The 20,266-nt window shown below is 45.9% G+C and overlaps 1 protein-coding gene across 5 annotated transcripts in view; it reads left to right on the forward strand.

Annotated features, from left to right (window-relative positions):
* The window catches only part of EYA3 (EYA transcriptional coactivator and phosphatase 3), a 69,734-nt gene that overhangs the window by 8,702 nt on the left and 40,766 nt on the right, over positions 1–20,266 (forward strand). The window contains exons 1-2 of one of the 5 annotated variants that reach the window (XM_075114974.1): positions 235–490; positions 18,724–18,819. In XM_075114974.1, coding sequence (XP_074971075.1) covers positions 18,787–18,819 — 33 coding nt within the window. In that variant the 5' untranslated portion in view covers positions 235–490; positions 18,724–18,786. Of the gene's footprint in view, positions 1–234; positions 491–13,958; positions 13,978–18,723; positions 18,820–20,266 lie in introns of those variants that run through there. The other 4 variants (XM_075114972.1, XM_075114971.1, XM_075114973.1 and 1 more) reach the window with 4 other exon arrangements.

Here is a 20,266-nt window from a genome sequence, read left to right on the forward strand (position 1 = left end):
CCAGTGCCCTTCAGGCGAACTATCATCATTCTAATACTAAAAGTCGCGCCCATAGGCAGAAACCCCCCACTCACATAAGCCCCTCACTCTCTGAGCGTGCGTGGTGGACTGAAAGGGAGCCGTGCCTTTAGGGCGAAATGAGAAAGTAGATAATTAGCGGCTGGGGGTGCGAGCACCGGCTGCGACCGACACACGGAACCGGACAAACGCCCTGCAGCGGCGCGGGGCGCGGCTCTGCGCGGCAACGGGCCGAATAAAGCGCCTCGGCCCCGCGCGGGTCTGGTGTCGTGCCCGGAGCCGAGGCACCCGCTTTGCGGGGACACCCCCTCGCCCGCTGCCCCGCGGCCGCCCGCCGCGGCCCGGGCCGGGGCCATCGCCGTCACTTCCGCGGCCGCCGCTCTGCTTCCGGGCGGCCTGCGGCGGGCGGGGGCGCCGCTGCCATGTCCGCTGCGGGACGCGCTCCCGGGCCCGGCTGCGGAGCCGCCTCTCGGTAAGCGCCCGCCCGGGAAGGCCCGGCCCGGCCCGGCCCGGCCGCGCCTGGTGCCGCTGCGGGGAGGGCGGCGCGGGGCCTCTCCCGCCCCGAGCGCGCCCGGCGCTGCCACTCCGCCACGGGGCGGGCCGGGCCCCGGCGGGCCCGAGCTCCGCGGGGGCGGCGCGGGAATGAAGCGTGTGCGATCTCGTCCCCGTCCCTCCCCCCCGCCCCGAAGGGAAGCCCGAGCGGCGGGGCCGCGCGAGGGCCCGGGGTTCGCCGCTCCCGGGGCGCGGCGGGGGTCGCCCGGGAGAGGTGGGGGGGCAGCCCCGAGGCGCAGAAAGACACCGAGCGAGTCCCTTAGCGGGGGTGACCGGGACGGAGAGCGCCGGGCGCCGGGGCCGTGCCCGGCCGGGCGCGTTCCGCGGGTGGCTTCAGCTCAGGGCAGCCCTGCCCAGGCCGTGTTGGCCTCGCAAGGCGGCACTTCTTCGTCGCCGCATGGGTCCGGTTGCTCGCATGGGAGCTCCTGCGGACGGGTCCGAGAGGTCTGGGCTTGGCAGGGCCCCGGTCAGCGGTCGCAGGCCCTGCTGGGCCCAGGTCGGCTCTGCCATCCCTGGTGCCGGTGATGCTGCGCAGGGTCGCTGAGGCTTGATGTGGAGCCAGCCCGAGCGCAGCGTGCTCTGTTCGCTTTCTGCACTGCATGGTGTGACTGGATTGTTTCCAGACTGGAGTTGGTCCTTGATGCGGCGTAGCTGCAGTAACTCAGATGGAGCATCGTACAAAGGAGTCTTGGTGGAGTTTGCTTTTGGTATGGAGCGAGCTCTGCTTCTGCGATGCACTTAGTCTGCAGTGTACTAACTGGTAATTAAAAGTCAACCATACTGATTAAGATAAGATTTTTATAGTTATAATTATCTGCCTGTATTGTTTGGTTTCCTTCAATTTTGTCTGTTGTAGATTATCTTAAAATCATGATACTGAATAAGATAGGTTTTGTTGAGAATCGTGGCAATTCACATGCCTAAGCTGCTGTTTTCATAACAGGCCGCTTTTAAAAAATCACGAGGGCAGTGGCTTCCTCAGCCTGCAAAATCCTGACCTATCAGGCTGTGCCCATTGTGTTTTGGGTTTTTTCTTGTCGCCTCATGGTGTGATACTTCTTAGTTGTGCGGTTCTGCAATCCAATTTTTGCCACGCAAACGATACGCAGGTACGGTCTCACTGCTCTGTGTCTAAAAGGAAGCTGAGGTTAAGGTCTAGTAGTTTATGAGCCATCACAGTTACTGCGCAGTGTCTTTCTGCAGCTTTCACCTCCCTCTCGGCTCCTCCGTGCAACCTCGGCAGCAGTTATGGCGCCTTGGTAACTGCGTGGTGTTGGGTTGCGTGACAAATTTGATTGAAAAACTCTTGCTTCCCCATCGCAGATGTATGCAATAGCTGTCATAATTCCTGAGTAATGGGTGACTTTGGAAGGATTCATAGCTTCTCAAAACTTTGCCTTGTAAATATGCAGATGTTGAATGAGTTTTGAATTGAATATGTCTGACTGCACTTTATTAAATGGGTTTCCATGTTTTGTGTTAACGGGTTGCAGAACCTCTACAGCAGAATAATGTACGTCTTCCTATCTTTCGCGTACCAAAGGGTAGTGATCCAATTGTATGTGTAGTCATATATAAACTATACTGAAATATTTTAACTGAATGAAAAGCCTAGCAAGTAGCGTATTCCTGTGTGCAAGTCGTGTTATGTGTAAAGATTCAAGGCTTAAAGCAGATAATATGTCATTGTGGACGTGAGTAACGCAGGGCCTGTATTCCTAGTTATCAGAGGTAGGATGTTTTTTTTTCCTTCCCTGTCAGTCTGTGCTTTCTATTCCCCCCTCCCCCGAAAGGTGCTCCTAGAAAATGGATGTTTGTTAAAACTTGCACTGGGGCTGCAAAACCATGTGATCGAAAAAGGAGCTGTCAGGATGTACAGGAAACTTCTGAGCCTTCAATGGAATGGCGTTGGGGTTTAACAACCAGTATTTTCTGTTTGCTCTCGCACCCAGCAGTGCACGGACACCACGCCTACAGACAGAATTGTCTCTTGCAGCGGCTCCTGAGTGGTTTTGTCACTTAAACCATGACCAGTGGCACACACTGGTTAGCTGTAAGTTGACAAAGGTCTTTTTCAGCTTTTCTTGCTTTGTATTAATTTATTATCTTTCTTTCATCCTAACTTGTCTGGAAGTTTTTCCTTTAATTGGTTAAAGAGCAGCAAAACAAGCATCTCTTCAGGAGTGGCCCCTCTCTAGCAGTGATTCCAGGGCAGGTCGTGCGGGTGCTATGGCTGGAGGCCCTCCAGTACTCGAGGGTAAAATTTCATAGAATCGTGGAATACCCTGAGCTGGAGGGGACCCACAAGGACCGTCAAGTCCAGCTCCTGTCCCCACACATGACAACCCCAAATTCACACCGTGTCTCTGAGGACCTTGTCCAAGTGCTTCTGGATCATCGCCAGGCTGGTGCCGTGATGCCTCCCTGGGGAGCCTGTTCCAGGGCTCCACCACCCTCTGGGGGAAGAACCTTTCCCTAATGCCCAGCCTAACCCTCCCCTGGCACATCTCCCTGCCATCCCCTTGGGGCCTGCCATTCCTTCAGGTCCTTCAAATCCTTTCTTCTTTCTTGCAGCCGCCTCTTGCAGCTTCAGTGAAGGTGGTGCTGCAAGGGGTCAGATCTCCTAATGCGTGACTCAAACCTGATGTTCAGGAGAGTGCAGAGGGAGAAAGACACAGCATGTTGTAGCAGGCTCTTTGGTGTATGGCATCATTTTGAGCCACACCGCACCAGTCACTGCTGTCTTGCCTCTCCTGGTTGTCACCGATCAGTCCCGTAACTGGGCAATATAACTAGAAAACCAGCTTTGTATTTAGAAAAATAATTTAGTATTGTGATGCAGCTGATGGGGAAGGTTTTCCATCTCTTAGATAAACTCTTGGGGTTAAAGGTATGGCTGATCTCATCTCATCTCAGAGGTGATTGAACCGGTTCTTCAGTTCTGTAGAAGACGAGGCTCTCATGAGCTGAGACCCACTGACAGAGCTGTTCTCACACCCCAAGAGCGTCCCGAGCCTTGAAGTTTGTGTTTGAATAATGACAGTCCTGTATCTCTGAGAGTCACCAGTGGAGCATAACATGAAGTGTGTGGCAGCTTTAAACCTTGGGTGATGGTTCATATTTCTATAAATATACTCTCGTATGTAATTCCATTTTGAAGACTCTACAAACCAGTCTCATACTAATGTCTTTTCTGTGGCAATCTTTTTGCCCTGTTCTCTTTGAGAGAGCTTAAGAAATTCTTCATGAAGTATGATTGATTTAAGATGATCATGGTAGAAAAATGCATATTCAGGACCAGGATGATTTGAAGAAGTAGGTGATTAATTATTCTTCAGAGCAGAAAACAAAGTGGCAGCTGTTTTCAAAACCACATGGAAGTATTCTGAAGTACACTCGATCACTGGTTTCCTCTAAATTTCCCCGTGCTGCTTTTTTGGTAAAAGCATAGTTGTTCTCATATATCTGTTGGGGAAAACCCTGTTGGTCCAAGGCTTTGAAGTTGAACATATAACTCTGGTTGCATTTGCAATATGTCTGATATTTTGTTAATACCTTTATAAGAGCTCTTGAAATTTCATAAGCTGTTGCCTTGATTATTCAGTGTACTTTAAATCCCCAATTCCTGTCCAGCCAGAACTTTTGGGGTATAGGGAAGCTCTTTCTAGAAGATAAAGGGACTCAAAGGTAACAGGGTCTACTTTTTTTCATTAGCCAGGCTGGTGTCTGGAGAACTATCAAGACACAGGTTTAATTCTTCTTTTTCTACTATATCAATTTTTTTTTTCTATCCAGTAGTTAGCTCTCATGCCAAATCTGCTGCTATGCTGACCTTTCTGGATATAAGGAAAATTAATTCTTTTAATTTTTTTTTTTTTTTAAAAAGTTACAAAATACCCACTCTTGCCTAACCTGGAGAAATCCAAGAATTCCCCATGAGTCAATGATACCACTGCTCTCAGCATTTTAAAATAAGATAGCACAAGTAGTTTGACAATTCTCTGAATTATTAATCTGTGTAGTAGCCTTCCAGGACCTAAAGCATTTCTCTTGGTGCTGTTTTGTCTTCAGCACCAAGTTGTTGAGTAAGTTTCTCTAATCTCTGAATGAAATGACCTATTTTGTGGTTGCTGTTACAAAAAACATACATAATTGGTCTTCACTAAAAGTGTTAGTCCTTGCTGAACCATTGCCGGAATTCAGTGTATGTCATGCAGCTTTTTTCCAGTGAGGGAAGTGAAAGTGGACTAGTTCAAGAGAGTTTTTGGCAGACTCCGTTAGTCAAAGATGACAGCCCTTTGGGGAATTTCTGGATGTTGACAGACTTTGGAGCTACAGGGCAGGAGAAAATACTGTGGACTGCTCTTTCTCAGAGGTCACCTGTTACATATGGTGAGCAAGAAGATACTAATTCCTTGGGCTCTCGTGTAGCCTGAAGGCGTGTGTCATCCTGCTGGTTCTGCCGAAACTTCGGTCCTGTTAGTCACTCACCTGGGGCCTGGTTTCCCCAGGGATGGGCACGCAGTCACAGATGATGGAGCTACCATGGCTCCAAAAGCTGCGAAAATGAGATATGCCTGCGTTCCTTGCCCATCTCAGCTCCCAGATAAAACTGGTTGTAACTTAATGGAGTGTAGCGTTAAACAGTCTTTGATTACAACTGCAGTAATTTGCATAATGGATTCACTTTGCAACTGGTGCCAGCTAAAATCTGGATAAAAAATGACCAGGTCATTTGTCTGCATTCTTTTTGTGTTCTAGATTTTCTGCAATCATCAGAAACTTCAGAAAATATGGCACTATTTTTACTAGGACTTACTTGTTGTCTAGTTAGGGATTAATTCTCAGTGACAAGGTCTGAAGAAAATGTGTTTATAGCAATGAAGATATCTTCATGATCTTGTTTGTTTCCTGGAATCAAGCAACGCTTGCGTGTGCCAGAAGGTCAGAGGGCCTGGTCTACATGATGCCTGAAGCAGTGTAATTAATTATCTTTTTTTGTTTGTTTTGGTTTGGTTTTTAATATTGACCAGAGAAAAACACAGACACTCACCGTGGAAAGGTGCAGATGCAAAGTTTGAGTCTCTTCTTGTGAACACAGCTGTGTGAACCCTGGAGTCTTGCCTCCTCTTTTTTTTTTTTTTTTAATTTCCCTCCTTAAAAGCTGTAATTCAGGAAATGCAGTACATTTAAAAAAAAACCAAAACCAAACTCCCAACGTCCCCCCTTCCTCCCCCCCAAAAAACCCCAAACCCCAAAACCTAAAACCTTGATGGCTCTCCGTCAACCCCTGTTGACTGTTTTGTTGCTGTTGTAATATGTGTAGTTGCCATTTGGCCAAATCTGGTAAAATAGTCCGACTGAGACCCCTGTGGATCAAGAACAATCTCAAACAAGGCTTCTTACATTGTTAAAATGTCAGACCTTTCCTGCTGTCTTTCCTTTATCCATATCTTTGATATGTGCCATCCGACTCCGTCAGGGCCTTCAAATGCCTTGTCTGTGTGTGTAGCAGAAGTGGAACATGCATTTGGTGACCCTGTGGTGTTGCTGCTTGTGAATGAACCCAGAGGCTTGTGAAGTGCAACAGTGAGTCGTAATCCACGTTAGGTTATTGAACGCCCCACTTTTCTGCAGTTAGAAGAGAACTTGGAAGAATGCAGGGACAAAAAGCAATCTTTCTCAATAGTACAGAAAAAGTTTCAGGTAGGAGAGGTTCAAAGTCTGAAAGTTTCTGTCACCACAATGTTGTTGTCTAGAAGTATATTTTTGTTTTCTGGAGAAGAGAGTTGTTGATTAGAATGAGTCGTTTTTAGATGTTAATACATTTGAGTACTTTTGGGCTGAAGATATTTTGTATGGGCTTAATATGAAAAGTTATGTAATGACTAGAGTGGCAGTTAGATAATTCAAATAAATAATGGCATGAAAGAGAAAAAAGGAAGTGGGATTAGGTGGGAAGACAACAGGGAAGACAAAGGAGATATGAATCTAGTTTTTACTGTGAAAGTTTTGTTGTCCTGGCTGCAAGGTCTTTTGAGGCTCGCGTAGAAACTTTGTACTCGTTTTGTGGTTTTGAATGTAGGTTTATTACTGGTTATCTCAGTCTGGAGCACAGGTAAGCTAGAAGCTCTCACAGTAAAATAACATAAAAAATATAATATAAAGTAATAAAAAAGCTCTCGCATGAAATAACAGCCCCTTCTCTTTTATAAAAAATAATGCATGACATACTCAGGATCAGCTCAGAGATTCTTAGGTTGCATGTGAGTTGGTCCGTGCTAGCACGTATTAATTATGATTCATACTGAAGAGCACCTGAACTAACATGGAAGAAAAAGATAATTGGGAGAAATGTGACCTTTAGGGTGGATTTGGAAAGAAAAAAAGTCACCAGACATTTCTTTGCCAAAAGAGGAAAGGTTCTCCATCCGTGGAAGGCTGGTGAAAGCATCGGGTTGGGCTGCAGGGGGCCTCAGGAGGTGGCCTCCTCCAGTCTCCTGCTCCTAGGAGAAAGGCTGTTCAGGGTCTTGTCCACTGGGGTTTTGAAAATGTGCAAGGGTGGACGTTTCACCACCCCTGTGGGTCACTCTTCCGATGCAGACCACTGACATGGTGAATGAATTTTTCCTCATGTCAAACTGGGATTTTCCTTGTTGCAATTTATGACCATTATCTCTTTCTGTAGGCACTTGAGATGAGTCTGGCTGTGTCTTTTCTAAGAATCTTTTTAGTCTAGCTTGAGACAAGCCTTCATTGCTGCCAGGATGCACAGCTGACTCACGTTGAACTTCTTGTCCACCAGGATCTCCAGTTTCCTTCCTGCAGAACTGTGACCTCTCATCTTGTTCCAGCCTGTCCTCTGCATGGGGTTGCTCCATCCCTAGGGCAGCACATAGCACTTGCCCTTGTTGAACGTCATGAGGTTCCTGCCAGCCCATGCTTCCAGTGTGTCACAGACCATCTGAATTGCAGTTCTGCTTTTCAGGCTTTTGGGCCGCACCCCCCAGGTTGGTCTTATCCACAGATTTTTTTTTTTCTTTTGAAGGAGCGTTCTGTGCTGTTGCGCTGGTCGTGATGAAGATAATATTTTGTCCGCTATCGGCTCTTGTAGGTGGCCTTTTGTTACCAGCCACTAGTTAGATTGTAGACCTGTAATCAGTCCTTTGAACCTGGCAGTCCAGACAATTTTTCCTCCACCATGTCGTCTGTCCATAGTTCATACCTGCCTGGTCTGGCTGTAAGGATGCTGAAGGACTCTGCCTCACTAAAACGAGCTACAGAGTGTTTATAGTTCTCTTATTCCACAGAGCAAATAATGCATCAGAAAGGGCAGTCAAGCTGGCCAGGCACCATTTCCCTTTGGTGGATCCATGCTTCTTGTTCCTAATAGCTTTCTTGTCCTTCATGTGCATGCAAATCACGTGCGGATTTGCTCCACGGTCCCCTGAGATGCTGAGGCAAGCCTGACTGGATGGTATTGCCCTTATTGCCTGTCTTGGAAGTGACATTTGCCCTTCTGCAGTCATCAGTCACCTCCTGGATTGATATGACCATTCAAAAATGATAGAAATCAGCTCCTTCTCCATCCTGTTTGGTCTTACGGAGTTGCATGTGTCCAGTTTTCTTAAGGCAGTCTCTAACTTCATCTTTCCGTACCGTTGTCAGTGTCTGGGAGCCGCAGGGACACACTGGTCCCGAAGGGAAGGGACGCCCAATGTCGTAGCAAGGCAGGCAGCAGCAGTGGCCTCACCAGCAAGGGTGCAGTCGCTCAGGACCCACGGGGTGAGGAGGGCAAGTGGGGCAATGGCAGGTCGCTGGGTTAAGGCAAGAGCCTGGGTTGGCAGAGGGACCCATGGTGAGGCAGCTTTGAGGTCAAGCTGGGAAGTCAAGTTTAGCGCAGGTGAGTGCCAAAGGAGGGAGCTCCTGAGGCAGGGAGTGGAGACCTTCACTGAAGCCTCCAGAAGAGCTTTCTGGAAAAGCTGTCACCAGGGTCACGAACTGTACTATGTTGCCCTGAGCCAAGGTAACCAAGACTCCAGAAGGGGGGATATTTGCTGGGGGCCCTGTCAGGTGGCACTTTATTCCTCCAAGCTCTGCCACAAGGCACAAGGAACTGGTGGGGCTGAGAGCAGACCTTGGTGGTAAAGCCTGAAGCAAGGAAGACAATGCATCAGCCTTTGCTGTGTCCTTGATCAGTTGCCCTGCTCAGCATCTAACCACTGGTTTTCTTGGGTTTTTTTGCTGCCAGCATGCTCGCAGGAGCCCTAGAAGCCCTTCTTGATGCCCTTTGCATCTCGGGTCAGATCTGAGCCAGCCAGGCTTCTGATCTCTGCATGCTTCATCAATTCTGGTGAATTCCTCACAGCTATCTGGTCTTTGCTTGGCCTCCAATGTTTCCTTTTTGAGCTTAGTCAGAAGTTCACTTTCCGGCCAAACTGTTGCCCTTCTGCATCTGCTCCTTCTCCTGCCTGTTGGGATGGACTGTTCTTGGAGGAAGCTGTCCGTGAGGACAGCTGCATTGCTCCTCAGGCCCTCCTGTAGTACTGTACCTATTGGATCAGTTTCCTGAACAAACTGTAATCTGGCTATTTATTTTGCTACTTGTCCTCTTCACTTCTGGGATCTTGAAGTCTTACCCTGTCACATCACCACATAAAAAAATTATCTTTGATGCATTGAGAAACCTGACTTTTGTGTGCCCTACCGCGTTGCCCTCGCAGCAGATGCTGGGGTGAGTGAAGCCCCTCTTGCAAACTGTAGTGTGCGATCACTAGGTTTCTTCCAGCTGTTTAAAGCAGCCTTCATTCACTTCTTGACAGATGATCTGTAGTGGACATCCACCGCAACATTCCTCTTTTTTGGCTGCCCTTTTTACTCTGTTCAAGATGATTAGGGGTCTATCCATCATCCTGTAGCAGAGCTGGTTTATCTGAGCATTTTTGTCACCCTGCCTTACCTGTGTTATCCCCTACTTGGTGGGTCTTCCCTGACAAACCTAGCTAAAAGCCCTCTAACTCAGTTAGCAGCAGACAGGGTGTAGCGGTCACCTCGGAGGCTGGAGAAGAGACAGCACTGTAGTACCCTTAACATTGGTGCTTAGACTGGTTTTGTCCAGCATTTTCACCAGTGACCCAGAGAAATGAATGACTGGTGAAATCCCCAAGTTTACTGATGTTAGGGAACTTTTGAGCCTTAAAAAGCCACACCAAAGGCAGAAGGCTATCCCCAAACTGAGTGATTAAAAAGGTGGCAGAAGAGCTGCAGTGTAGATGAATTTGTGAAAACTTAAGGTAATTAACATAAATGCGGTTTAGATTGCTTTCACTACAATACGGGTAATTCACCTAGGGAAAAGCGATCTAAACTGCATCTACCTACGGCTGAACTCAGAACAGGCAGTTACGGCTCCAGGAGGAGAACCTGAGAGTGATGGTTCGTTGAAGTGAGCACTCGGTGTAAACGGGAGCCAAACAAAAAGCCAGCGATGTTGGCTGTCATTAGGAAGGGTGTTGAAAACAACAGACATTGTTTCACTGCTCTGCAGTAAGGCTGTGGTTGCAGCCACATCTCATACACTGTGTGCAGCTCTGGTCGCTGCGTCTCAGGCGGGAGCAGAGGTTGTAGGGGATGGAGTAGGTGCCTTATGAAGAGAAGATGAAGCTTGAGACTGATGTGGAGAGAGAATGTAATCAAGGTTCACAAAATCCTGAAGGCAGGGACATGCTGAAATTGGAGCTGCTCACCCAGTCCTGCCGTACTAGGACTGAAAGTACTCGGAAACTCCTTGGAGTTGGGTGGGAGACAGCGAAGAAGTTCTTCACGCGGCAGGCTGTGGGCTGCTCTGGGCAGCCGTGGGAGCTGCCGACCACAGCCGGTGCGGAGAGGGACCGGGCAGGCTCGTGGCAAACAGGCCCGCGAGCGGGTGCTGGAGGACGGGGCAGGGGTGTCCCCTCGGCGGTCCCACGCCGTGGCTGCTGGAGGGGCGTGCGGGGGTGGTGGGGGGCGGCCAGGCGTACGCGCCGCCCGCGGCGGCATCTGCAGTTGGAGGCAGCACAGCGGGGCTGGGCTGGGCTGGACGGACCATTTGTCTGACCTGGCAGGGTGTTTCTGTGCTCCCACCTGCCTCTGCCAGCGGGACTGATGCTGTGTGAAGCAAATGGTTTAATAAATCTGCTTAATTAAAAGCAGTGGCTCCTACTGAGCAGCTGAGCCTAGAACACCGTCATTTAGACTGTTTTTTTTCCCCAGTAAAAAATCTCACATATCCAGTACTTTATTCTTTCTTTAATTTTTTGAGCAGGTTACTCTAGCAACTGTTGTTGCTAAGACACAAATGGCTGCAGATGTTCTCAGAACTGATTGCACTGTGATAAATACCGTGGCTGCCTCTAATGCAAAATAACAAAAGAAACAAGTAAATTTACTGTAGTCACAACCTTTTAAATAAAATTGTGGTGAAAGTTGAGTACTGAAACGGTTTCTCTAATAGAACCATAGGTTAACTTCCTTGTAGCCTCTCATGGTGGCTACAGGACTTTTTAATATGTATTAGTGAAATCTTTTATTGAAAACAAAGTTTAGAGCTGCATAAAGTAAATAATTCCTTTTTTGTGGTTAACGTGATGCAGATTTGCTGTCTGACTAATAGAGGATTAAAAATTTCAGTCTTTCGTTCAGGAAATTTCCTCATCTGTTCGAATGTGTCTGAAGTGGCTTCTAGAAATTAAAAGTAGTATCCTCTGCTCTTTGAAAGCTTGTTTTAAAAAGCTTTTAAGACAAACAGCATTTTTCCCCCCGGAGCTGCAGCTTATCTAAAACACAAAAATGTGTGAGAGCGACAAGATACTAGGTACCCATCTTATCATTTGTGGTCTTCAGAAAAAATGGATTAAGCCTCAATGCACATTGAATCCTCATGAACAGAGGGCGTAGATTTTTTTCTACTTTTCTTATGTTTACATAAACTCCTGTGCTTTGTTTTGTAACTAAAAGGTTGAGGGCAGTTTCGTGTTCTTGTGCCGCGTGCACTCTGCACGTTAGATCTATCTAGAAGGAATTGCTGACTTGTTTCTGGGCTCAGTGGGAGTTGTTTTTCTCAAGGATGAAGTTGTTATTTCCAAATTTCCCTTTTGTGAAAACAGTTCGTTTCCCCATTAAAAATTTCCCTGCTGTGTTTCAAAATCATATTTAACAGAATTGCAAAAGAGCTGGGAAACCATGCTGCGTGTATGTCATTCAAGCGGAGTGACCTGCAGACAGCCTTAACGTGGATAGCCCTACGAGGATTTAAAAATAACATGAAAATTCCTATTAATCAAATTGGCATTGCTTAGGGTAAAACTGTATCTGTATTACCACATTTAATTTCAGTAACTCTCTCACTTTGTAAATATGGTGCTTTTTTTTTCCATTTTAAGATTATGAAATTTTAATCAAACCATGATTTTTCAGTCCTACAGGACTGTTCATAGGCTTGTCACGGCTGCTCGTACCTTCAAAAATAGGGCATACGATCTGCCTTCCCTGTAACTTTTACAGTGTTTGATTCTGAGTCTTCCCCAGTTAATAAAGAGGAGGAGAGAGGGCACGGAGAGGGAGCAGTAAACAGCCCCGCAGATCTCGCGGCAAAGGTTTATGCTTTGGTATTCTTCACAGTACTTGCAAATACCCGTGTGTGTTGTGTGTGGGTGTGTGCGTGGAGGGTGAGGAAAAGCGAAGAATAGCGGAGTATAAATCTCTTTGCCATGAGATTTCCTGGAGTTGTTGAAGATACGAAATCAGCAGGCTGGTGTGTAACACAGCTTTCATTCATTAACTCCATTCCACTTTGTTTTTTTAAACTGCTGCTCTCTGCTGCTGAAAAAGGAAAATAGTAGAGAACTGTACTTAGAGAAGGGGTGGATTTAACAAAACAAAGCTTGAGATGTAGTGTCTCAAAGAAGGATTTAGAGGGAATTTTAAAGAATTTTTTTGGAGAGCAAAGCTGTTGTCGGAGGAGTTGGTTGCTGATACTGTTAAAGTAGGATTTGGGGGTGTCACAATTTCAAGTTAGAAACCCTTTTCCCTCTTTACCTCATTTGTTTTTTCAAACTCCGGAGTAATGCACCTATTTCATCTGCTTGGCTGTCATGGGGCTACTGCCTTAATGCGATACTTACCAATTCAGATTACAAATTCACTGTGAGCACCAAGGGAAGGAGATCATTCATTGTGTTGCTTGCAGATCTGCTTGTGAAAGCCATTAATTTGTATTAAGTATTTCATTCCTTAGTGGAGGAGGACAGCTAGATGGCCCCCTCCTGCTCGCCCCTGCCTTTCTTCGCACGCCGCTGGAGCTGCATTAGCCTACTGAGGACTGCAACTCCCCTTTCTTTAAAGAATCTGTAAAGTTTCTTGAGTTTGTGTTCAGACTCACCAGACAGAACATTTTACACACCCAGGTCTCTGCTGACTCCTTCATTTTGTTTGCATTATTGTGGTGGTACAACTTCATGAAGAATTTTCATTACCTTGTTTTTGCCTGAAAGAAGGAAAAAATGAAGCTTAGAGCACAAAATTGTATGATTCCTCACAGTTCCTATTGGGCTGTTCTATTAGACCAAACCAGGACCCAGGCTGATGCTGTCATCTCCTCTGATCTTTAATCAGGCTGTTTAAAAACTAAATGGAAGATTCTTCAAAACTTTTGAGAATGCCTGTTTTTGCCAGATCCTCGTGAGAGGTCCTGTAGGAGTGGGCAGCAGGCTGGGTTTGCTCGCTCGGTGTAGGCAGAACGCTAGTTTGGCTATGCTGAATACCAAGTTGGAAATATTTCAGCAGCTTGGCTGATGAAGTATTATCGTAGTTGGAATGCTGAGATATGGGAAGAATCAAATTGTACAGAAACTTTCCTGTGAAACAAGGAGGTTGTATCTATACACCCATGCACACCCTGATGTGGAGGCACGTGGGTTGCTGCCGGTCTGGGGGATGATTGATAGCGTATTATGCCTGAAGATTAAAACTTAAGTCATAAACCTTCAGAATAAAAAGCACTTGGTAGCTGTGCAGTGCATAGCGGCGTCAGTATGTGTCTCTTCTCTCTTAACTTTTTGTATTTACTTCTTTGGGTGTTTTTAATTAAAAAAAGGGGGGGAGGGAGGGAATCCACCACATCCCACTGTGCCAAGTTCTGCTCCTCTCCAAAAGCAGCAGTTTGTCACACGGTGAGTGGCACGAAGTAAAAGCATATTGCAAGGAAAAACACTGCGCTGGTCGGGTGATGGCTTAGGTTGCTGTGGTTGCACTCCCCGAGCCCGCAATTTGTGTAGTGAGCACCATGGGACAGATCGCCGTGAAACGCTCCACTGGAAAATATGGGAAGCTTAGACTCTTCTGCAGCAGCTTAATGCATTGCTGATCATGGTAAGGTGCTGGCCCTTGAGTAAATACGGAGTGGAAATAACTGCCTAGATTTCATTATTGTGCATACAGAACATTTTATTTTAACTTTCTGTTTAACAGATATAATTTCATTACCCTAACTAATGCTTTGTTCTTAGGGAAATAGTGGCTGTTCTAAAGTAATATAAAACCATATCCAAAGAGCTTTTTTCTGATCAGGATAATTACCGCTTGTTGGTTTTATCACAGTATCTTTGGCTTCAATTATTTGCAGCTTGAGAGGAGCTGTTCTGTTCCTCAGCCGAAATTTTGTATTGCCAAGCCAAGCCAGATGGGATTGAAAAGAACAGAATGAAAGTATAGCAGTCTAGCCTGATGCTAATAGCGGGTAGCTTTTAGAAATTATATCCATAGTATCTAGTTCGAGAGAGTCTGAGCCAGCGAGACTTCACATTTTAGGTTTGTTAAAACGGAGTTTAGGGCCACTGTACCTAGCTTGCCAGGGCTTTTAATGGGGAATTACTGGCGTAGCGATCTTGTGCAGGACAGAAGGCCGGCAGCTGATCTGCATGATTCTGCAGACCATTCCTCTGCTTTGATGCCTGCTCTTTTGAGGTTGAGATGATGTGTCTCCACAAACTGAGCAAGCAAAATAAAACGTCACGCAAAACACCTATCCTTGGTGTTATGCGCAAGCTGGAATTAAACCAGGATGGCTATCCGAAGCAAGTCTAGATTAAATAGTGTTGTTTAATTCAGATATTACAAAATGTTTTTCATCAGATAAATAACGAAAACCTCACCGTAAATGGAAGAAAGTATGGTATTTCGCTGGTTTTCAGAGGCCTAACACTTGACTCATTTTTTCTGAATGTTTCTTTTGTTGCAGCAACCCATTTGAGGGCTTGTTGCACACTCAGTTACGTTTTGTACAGGTTTTTCTCGCTCACAAGCCCAGTGCCCCACAGAAGTATTCTCCCTACCAGAATCTCCTTTTCAGACCTCCCTCATGCATACAACAATATAAGCAGATATATAGATGGAAAAAGTGACTAAAGCCCAGCTGCCCCGAAGCTGTTAAGCACCGATTTCTTCTCTGCTGAGGTTAGCAGGCGTCGGGCCCCTTCGGGAGGTCGTGGCTTTGCATGGGGCGGGGAGCGGGGCTGGCGGCGGCCGCCGTTCCCCTGCCCGGCAGCTGCGTTGGCACCCCCACCGTGGGTGCAAGCGCAGCGATCAGGACTCTCTGGAGCTGCAGATATCTAATGTCTGCCTTGATATCTCTTCTGGTGCGGGCACTTAGAGTTTTAAAATGTTCCATAATCGAAAGTGTGGTAACTTTATCTGAAGTGCAGTCGCTTTGCGTTTTAAGTTAAAAACCTAATTTTGAGATTTGAGGCGCCGCCAAAAAAATCAGCGTTGTTTACATTCGGTTTTTAAAAATCAGCTTTGGTCATGGCGAGCTGCTTGCTAGATAAGATGATACGCTGAGGTGCTCAAGCTGAGCAGGTGCAAGGCGCTGGGGTTGTTTTTTTGCAAACACCAGCCTTGGGTGGTGCAGGGGTGTGTCCCCTCCTCCCGGGCAAGGGGCGGCTTACAGCACCTGGAAGTGCCCGGGGCTGGCCGGAGGGCAGGGGTGCCGGTGCACCTGCCTGGGGGCTGGAGCCGGCTGGTGGGCAGTGGCGGGATGACTGTGTTGGAGGGTGCTGGGAGGGAGGCGAGCGTGGCCGCAGCAGCTGCTCCCCAGATCCTCCTCCGTGGGGCTTCGGTGCTGAAGCTGTCAGCGGCTTCGCTCAGCCTCTCGCTGCAGCAGGGCAGAGGCAGGCAGCTCCTGTGCCCATGGAGGTGGCGGTGTGGGAAGCCTCCGGCCTCGCTTGTTGCCCAGGTGCTTTCTGTGCCCAGCCATGAGCCGTCGGGTCGCGGCTCTGCAGGAGAGCTTGGTGGTTCGGTGGGTGATATGGGTTGGAAGGCTGCGCAGGTATATGTATATCACTGAGACTTTAGGCCCTCTGTTTTGCCTAAGCGAAACTTAAATATGATGGTAAAATTATGGATTCATTCACTATGGCTGTTGCTGAAAAGGGGCATTCTGCAGGCAGGGCAGCGTGCTCTGCCTGTTCCCCGTCAGCACTGGGCTGCATGAGACCGGAGCTGATCCCACGAAAACAGCTCAGTAGATAGGTTGTGTTCAGGTGCCTTTTTTCTTTTCCCTTTTTCCTTAGAAGAAGGTCGGCTCCCAGATGCAGGCTGCTGTTCAGCCACAGCAGCACTTTGGGGTCCTCGAGGGAAGGGATGCCAAGTGAGCAGCAGTGGCTTGCTGGGGGTAAGGAGGGGCAGGAACTCTTCCTTCAGCCTCAGCCTGAACTTTCTGTGGTGTAGGAGGCCTTTGCTGGAGAGAAGCCCCACCACCCCCGGCTAGTTGGGTGGGCTGGGTAAGTACCTCCCTTTCACCCTGAAGCGCATGCTGCTGCTTCTGCCTGCTCCTGGGTAGCAACAACAGCTACAAGGCCTAGGCCTTTGCGAGATGCCTTCTGCCCAAGCTGCTATTTCTGGAGGTATGGAGTATTCTCGAGAAGAAAGTGTGAAGCCACCAGAGGTCAAGTTTTCACTTGCCTTCTAGGCATGTGGTTACTGCTCACCTGCTTTGGGTCATTCATTTCCGTGCGGGTGCTACAAGGTGCCCTGCTCATTTGGGAAGGGGGTTTTGTTCACAAGAGCAACTAACATATTCTGACATGACTCTGGGGATCTTTTTGCCTCTCTAATTATTTATACCCTTCTCAAAAACAAAATTAAAGAACTCACAGCTTTTAAACAGAGAATGGAATGGGAGGTTACTGCTGTATGGATCAGAGAGCGATGTGAAATCTTTTTCCGTACTGAAGAGTTTAGTTTGGGACTTTGCTAAAATTACACAATGAAACAGTGTCGGGTAACAAAAATGAAGGACAAGGGACAGGACGGGACCCGTTGGTATCAGTTTCAAATATTCTTGCTGTTGGCCGTTGTAGTCTACACTCCTATAATCTCTGAATGCCACAGTTTCTCTTAAGTCTTGATTTTTATCTGTTATCCCTACAAAAAGTAAAAAGGAAACAAGCATTTATACTGAAAATAAAACCGATTAAAACTGATGAAGGAAAAATTGGAACAGTGACAGTAGTACGTTGTATTGTACGTTTCCTTGTGTGTGGTGTGAAGAGGGTAATTTCAAAAGAACCTGAGTTATTGAAGAGACTTACTGTAAATCAGTTGATTTACAGTTAAGGCAATAAAGGTAAGTAGCTTTGATTAGGGGAGACAGCCTTGGAAAATACGCAAACCCTCAATGAAATTTTACCCTGCCATATGTGATACACCCTGGCATGTAAGACCTTCATCTGCCCTCAAATAAGGGAGAAGAAATCCTTTGTGTTTTCATGGTTAATATGAAGTTATTCCAGGCTGCAAAGCATCCCCATGGTCGGCACGTGGTGCTCCACCGCAGGCTGGCTGCACGTGCTAGGAGTTTAACTAGGTCTTACAGGGGCTGGGAGGGGGGAATAGCAGTTGGTTTTGGGATGCTGGACAGTTGTTTCTATTACCTTGTTTAGTCACTTGGCATGGGGACAAGCTCATGTTGTGGAGGCACCTGAATGCTCCAGACACGATGGGAAAACAGAAAAGCATAGAGACAGCAGAGCCGGGTACGTGGCCTTTTGCATTTCTACTGAGATTTACAGCAAAACTTTCATGGCCGTGGGGGCAGGGATAGGTTGTACCTCAGCACAGAACGACGCTGTATTTAATTTCTTCCAAACCACTACGTTTTTTTCAGGATTTCTTCTAATTTCTGTAATCCACTGAGGCTGTGCTGTGTGCGGTAATGCACACATGTGTGAGACAGCTCTGCTGGGATGGGAGAGCAGGCACCTGCTTGCTTTTGGTGCAGCTGAGATGGTGCTTATCTGAAGAGGTTAGGGTTTGTTCTTAATAAACTGGCTCTGAAACAGGAGGGTGAAAGAAGAGCAGCCGAGCGCAGGGGTCGCACTGTTTGTGACGATGGGCCAGGCAGAGAGGGAAGCCATGGAGGACACATGCCTTTATCTTTTGCCCAGCAAACTGCAAAAATGAATCAGGTTGTGAAAGTAATCTGCAACATGTCCTTTTTGTGGTTTTTACACCTCAGGGGATGGCCACTCTTTGGTGTAGCATATAAGAACTCTATGCGAAATGCTACTGGGTTACCTAGCTTCCAAAATAAAAATTATTTTATAAATTTTCATCAAGCTTGTCTTTTTGAAAGGTGTGACTGAAATAATAAGCTTGCCTTGTGAGTCTGGCAATAAACAGTACTGGATGTAAATACATTTAGGTGTACAGTCTTGTCCTGATTTTTTTTTTGTTCGTTATATAAATGTTCTAAATTAAAACAGGTTAGATTGAATCACGCTGTTTACTGACCTAGTAGACCAGACTTGATCATTTAAAGTGTCTTTAAAATCATGGTGCACATGTCTGATTGATACATTAGCTCCTGCAGTCAGTATGGTACAAGTAAATGATGTGGAAAAGTGCCACGTGCATAAAAAAGTCTGTATCTTGAAGCTTAAAGCTAAATCCCTTGTTTATGAAATCTTCCCATATATGAATTTCGTCTTTTAATTGGGAGATGGCAACACGAGTTTAGAAAGCTTGTGGGTGGAATATTTAACAATTAATGTTCTCTGATAGCCTAAATGATAAGACCCTGCAAAAGTACATAAAGCTATGAACACCTTTTTTTGACAGGCTTTGAAGACTTGCCGAGGAACACACGATCTGAATCATTTAAGCATTAAAATAGTAATACCCATGGAAGAGCCACAAGACTTGCCTGAACAACCAGTAAGTACATTAAAAAAGGCTAAAAATGAACATAAAAACCAAATCGGTGATCTTGGAAATTCAGTGTAGTTAATTAATAATGTCAATTGAAATGAAGACTTACAATAGGTGTATTTGTCTAAAGGTGAAAAATCACTTTGCTGTTAGTAAAATTGTTGCGTGCTGCAATCGTACAGACAATAGTAGTAACGTGTGCTTAAACTCTAGAAAGCTTCTATGTAAAATAATTAACTTGTTATGCTCAGAAAACCAGACTACTTCAAGCCCGTTCTAGAGAAACTAAAACTCACTAGTTTAATGACAGGATCAGCATGCTGGTTATTTACAGTGTGTGTAGTCTTTAATTGTTCTTGTGCGTGAGATCTTGAAAAGCTCCCACGATCCATCATCTCCACAGGTGGAAGGCAGTTTTTCAAATTCTTAATTTAACAGTGTGTTCAAGTAGGGAAACTTGTCTTAAGTTAAAAATTGCTGTCCAGACATCTTGCCTGTTTGCAATACTGTCTGGATTATCCGTAACTGATAGTATCAGGTCACAGAAGTTTTGGGTAGAGCGATTATTAATATAGTATGATATGAAATTAAATTTGTATATCTAAAACATAATAGCGTAGGAGTTAAGCAAAAAAGTTTGTATTAATGTTGTATTCCTGAATTAAACCTGATGCAAACTCAACAAGAAATTGCCAAGTTACCTTGAGAGTGAAGCTTGTTTTAATTTTGGAGACCTTTTCAAATGCACACAGAAAGAGTTGTGTGCTGAGGGCAATTTGGTATGTTCTCATCAAAAAGATTTCGATGCCTTTTTTAATATGAGAATTTTATATTCTGCAGTTAACTAGTTAGAAAATATGTTGTAATGTCATTTATGCAAATCTATGACTTAGGAACAAAATTGAATGACATGGAAAGTAAATTTACAACTATTCAAAATATCGCTTGGCACATCATGACGATTATGTGCCTGAGTCAATACGCACAGAATGTGAAACTAATCAGCAAAATCATATCGTTTGAACTCCAGAGATTTGTAGGATTTAAAAATTATTTAAATGCCTGTATTAAAAAAGGAGGTATCTCTAATTACATCCTTATATAATGAAAACTGCCTTTCTAAAATTTTATTCTTCAAGGCATGAGAGACAGGGCACAGCTAATTTTCGGTACATGAAAGCATTTTCTCTAAGCAGAGTCTGTTGTAATTTTCAGCTGAAGATTTTCTTGGTAATTTATTTCAAGTATCTGATGCCAGTCAGTTGTTCTGAGATGGAATATGAGACTCTATTGATCGCAGCTTGTAAGTGAGGTGGTACTGTGAGTAGCGTAGCATGTTATTGCAGGAAGAAGTGCTAAGAACAATATTTTTGTTTTTTTGTAGTGAGATCATTCCCGAAACAAGTGAATTTTCCTAATTAAAAAAGAAGTCAGCTTTGCCAAACCCTGCCAG

The sequence above is a fragment of the Phalacrocorax aristotelis genome, chromosome 20 (assembly GCF_949628215.1).
Source record: "Phalacrocorax aristotelis chromosome 20, bGulAri2.1, whole genome shotgun sequence".
NCBI lineage: Eukaryota > Metazoa > Chordata > Aves > Suliformes > Phalacrocoracidae > Phalacrocorax > Phalacrocorax aristotelis.